The sequence below is a fragment of the Phragmites australis genome, chromosome 8 (assembly GCF_958298935.1).
Source record: "Phragmites australis chromosome 8, lpPhrAust1.1, whole genome shotgun sequence".
In the NCBI taxonomy this organism is placed as follows: Eukaryota; Viridiplantae; Streptophyta; class Magnoliopsida; order Poales; family Poaceae; genus Phragmites; species Phragmites australis.
In genome coordinates, this window is record NC_084928.1 from 18,777,553 (window position 1) to 18,781,069 (window position 3,517).

The following is a 3,517-nucleotide window of genomic DNA, read 5'->3' on the forward strand; positions in this document are numbered from 1 at the left end:
AGAGCCCTGAAATGATATGGTTGCACTGGATAGGTCACGTTACGCGAGACCTTTTTTCAAGATCTATACACATTTTTGTTTCAAACCGAACATTCAAATTGAAAATCATTTGAACCAAGATATGGTTAACAATATAGTGAACTTAATAAGTTCTATGTTGCATAAATTCTAGGTTTCAAGAACATCTGAATAATTCAAATATACCATCAGGACAAATCAGAAAGACTATCCGAACAAATTACACATAAATGTTGGATAATGCCTTGAGAACTTGTTATACATGACTTTCAAAAATTTCCTAGGATAAAAAATATTGATTAATATATTTTCAATAGGTGAATGAGGTTTCACAAATTGTTACATCCGAGAAAAGCACCGCTCGTGGGCCGTGTTGCGTTACGGATAGGACCTTTTGGGCCGAATCCTTTTAGGCCTTCGGAGCTTGGACTAGTCAGGTCCATTAATAGCAGGACTGACAATGCCCGTTTCCTGGGAGCTGAGCTGAGCTCCAAGCGAAGAAAGCTAAAGCCCTAAACCCACTCACCGCCGCCGCCGCCGCCCGCCGTTGCGACGCCATGGCCGTCCATCACTTCCGAGTGCGCGCCCTCTCCCTAATCCTCCGCTCCCCACCCAGCCTCCTGCCCTCGCATGCCCATCCCATCGTCTCCATCCACCGCCTCCTCTCCGCCGCCGCCACTGCGTCCTCCGTTTCTTCCCCGCGCCCCTTTGCCGCCGAGGCCGAGGACTACCTCGTCTCCAGATGCGGCCTCACCCGGGCGCAGGCCTTGAAGGTCGCCGAGAAGATCTCCCACCTTAGTTCCCGCTCCAAACCCGACGCCGTGCTCGCCTTCCTTGGCGGCACCCTGGGCGTCCCCGCCGCCGACGTTGCCGCGCTCCTTGCTATCGACCCGAGCTTCCTCTGCGCTGACGTGGAGCGGACCCTGGCGCCCCGCATCGCCGACCTCGGCGGCCTCGGCCTGTTGCCGGACAAGATCGCGCGCCTCATCCCCGTCGCACCCAATTCCTTCCGCAACAGGTTCCTCCGCCGCAACCTCGAGTTCTGGCTCAAGGAGCTGGGATCCTTCGACAAGCTCCTGCAGGTCCTCAGGAGGAACTCCGGCCTCCTTAGCATCGACCTCGACAAGGTGGCCAAGCCCAACCTGGCCTTGCTCCAGCAATGCGGGATGAACGTTTCAGAGATTGCCGGTATCAGCCTGTACTCCGCCCGGCTGTTCACCATGAACCCTAATCTTCTTCGGGATGCTGTGGAGCGGGTGGAGGAGCTGGGCGTGGAGCGGGGAGCACGGATGTTCTGCCGCGCGCTTGCTTTGATCGCTTTCATGAGCAGGGAGGTTGTCGCCAGGAGGATACGACTGTTAAGGAAGTTTGGTTTCTCAGAGGATCACATGTTACTGATCGTCAGGAAGGCACCTCTCGTCCTGGGCTTGTCTGAGCAAAAGGTTCGGCGAAATGTGGATTTCTTGATGAAGGATGTTGGTCTGGAGGCACGGTACATCGCTCAAAGGCCAGTGCTGATCTTATATAGCGTTGAGCGGCGGTTATTGCCCCGACATTGCTTGCTTAAGGTTCTTAGGGAAAAGGAATTGCTGAAAGTTGAGTTGGACTATTATGTCACAGCCTCGATGGCTGAGAAGATTTTTCTGCAAAAGTTTGTGTTTCCTTATAAGGACGTTGTCCCCAGCCTTGCTGATGGTTATGCCTCCAAATGTTCTGGGAAGGCAACGAATGGAGTTGCTTGGCCAGAAGAATGACATAGTGTTGCTAAACATTTGTCGTTCCCTGAAATTCAATATGGTATTTTTACAAATTTGGTATCAGTGCACATGTTGATTCATTCACCATTTGGTTCCTGATATGACTCTACCTACATGCTTTTTCTGAAGTTCTTTTAACACAAATTTTGTTGTGTATGTGCCACTTCCTCAAAGTCTCAAGTAGCAAGCCATGCTCATGCCTCAGGGTCATTGCGCTTAGTGTGTTGAACCTTGAAAAGAAGAATACTTATTGATCACATGGTTTTGGAGATTTTTTTTCCTTCAAGAATAAGGTAGGTAACTGACTTATGAATACATTCACAATACTTTATGCATATACGCTTATAATCATGCATATAAGCTTATAAAAGACGATTGATGGATGAGTTTTATGGTTGGTTTTTGTAGCATTGCTGGCCATTGCAATATCCATTACTAAAAAAAGTTCTCTTGATGATGTGGTTAAAACATATTTCCACATCTAAGTCATTCCCAATAGGCTTGTATAATTTGCAAAATCTACTGGTGATTATTTCGTTAGACTTGTAGTATTCTCACTGAGCTATAGCTCCCAACAGATTGCTGTGTACAATTTATTAAAATTCATTGGATCAGCCTGATGTAATATATTGGCTATCTTTTGCAACAGGTGTAATGGTGACCTAATTGACAACAGCAGTATATTGGTTCAGTTCTGTGGTGCTTGTTCATGATCTGTAACATCCATAGTCATTTCTGGTTGTCGGCATGTGTATAATTCGTGCCCAGTTTGTATTTTTTTTTTTAGCTGTCCAAGCTGCCTGTTATCATCACGTCTTCCTCTGAAAGTGGGACATGAGAAGAATCTGCATTTGAGCCGCAGATAGCTATGCTACACATGTTTTTTTTGGTACTTCGTAGAATTTAGATTATGACCCTGTTTGTTTTTTTTTATTTTGATTATGGATTCTAGTCTCAAAAGAAAAAGCAAAAACAAACCGTCATAATATAAAAGTTGATTTTCACAATCTATGAGACAAATTGTATTACAAAATCCCACGGTCCACAATCTGGTGGGAAGGAGCTTCTATATATTCTACACACTAAAGTAGATTTTTATGATCTAAAGTTAAAATAAACATGCCCTATGTTTGTTTGTACGTTGCAGAACTTAGCTTCTTTCAATTGTAGTTACAAACCAATTCAACGGCATATGCTGTAATCTCTTGTAGTTTCTGTAGGCATTGACCTTGTGTCTTCATGGCCTGAATTTTGATTACTTGGCTAGAGGACTGTAGCACCTTGTTCAATTCAATGGTTGCTTGGACTGATACCACTGGATCAAGATCAGTACTCTTGTCTCTTAAGTGCCTCGATCCAGCAGGAAGGATTTACATTGCCTTTGCAATTATTATGCTACTCTTAGCTTCCACATTTGGAGAGCATCGTACAACCAAGGTTGACAGCTTAGGGCGGGAGTTGGTTTTGGGGGGGGGGGGGGATTAGCGGTAAGTTCCTATTTCAGATTAAATTGTAAACAGTAGGGTTGAAAACGGTAACAGAAATTTCCGATTTACTGGGGGCCGTTTTCGAAAACTGCCGACCGTATATTTCGAAATCGGTAATTTTCGGAATCGGTATCGGTATGGGTAAAATGTCCCGGAAACAGTAGTGGAATCGGTTTGAGTCAATTCCGACTGTTTAGTCGGTTTACCGATTTTTACTGAAAATTACCGATATGGGCTTTCGGTATTTACCGAAAT

The 3,517-nt window shown here is 45.4% G+C and overlaps 1 protein-coding gene across 2 annotated transcripts; it reads left to right on the plus strand.

Moving 5' to 3' along the window:
- Positions 1 to 495: 495 nt before the first annotated feature.
- LOC133926729 (uncharacterized) lies at positions 496 to 2,786 on the plus strand. Of its 2 annotated transcripts, XM_062372782.1 has the most exons (3): positions 496 to 1,815; positions 1,950 to 2,068; positions 2,425 to 2,786. In XM_062372782.1, exon 1 carries the CDS (start codon positions 576 to 578, stop codon positions 1,770 to 1,772), a length of 1,197 nt encoding a protein of 398 aa, XP_062228766.1. In that variant the 5' UTR covers positions 496 to 575; the 3' UTR covers positions 1,773 to 1,815; positions 1,950 to 2,068; positions 2,425 to 2,786. The 2 variants fall into 2 exon arrangements, with proteins under 2 accessions (XP_062228766.1, XP_062228765.1); XM_062372781.1 differs by having other exon boundaries at positions 496 to 2,068.
- The last annotated feature ends 731 nt before the right edge of the window (positions 2,787 to 3,517 follow it).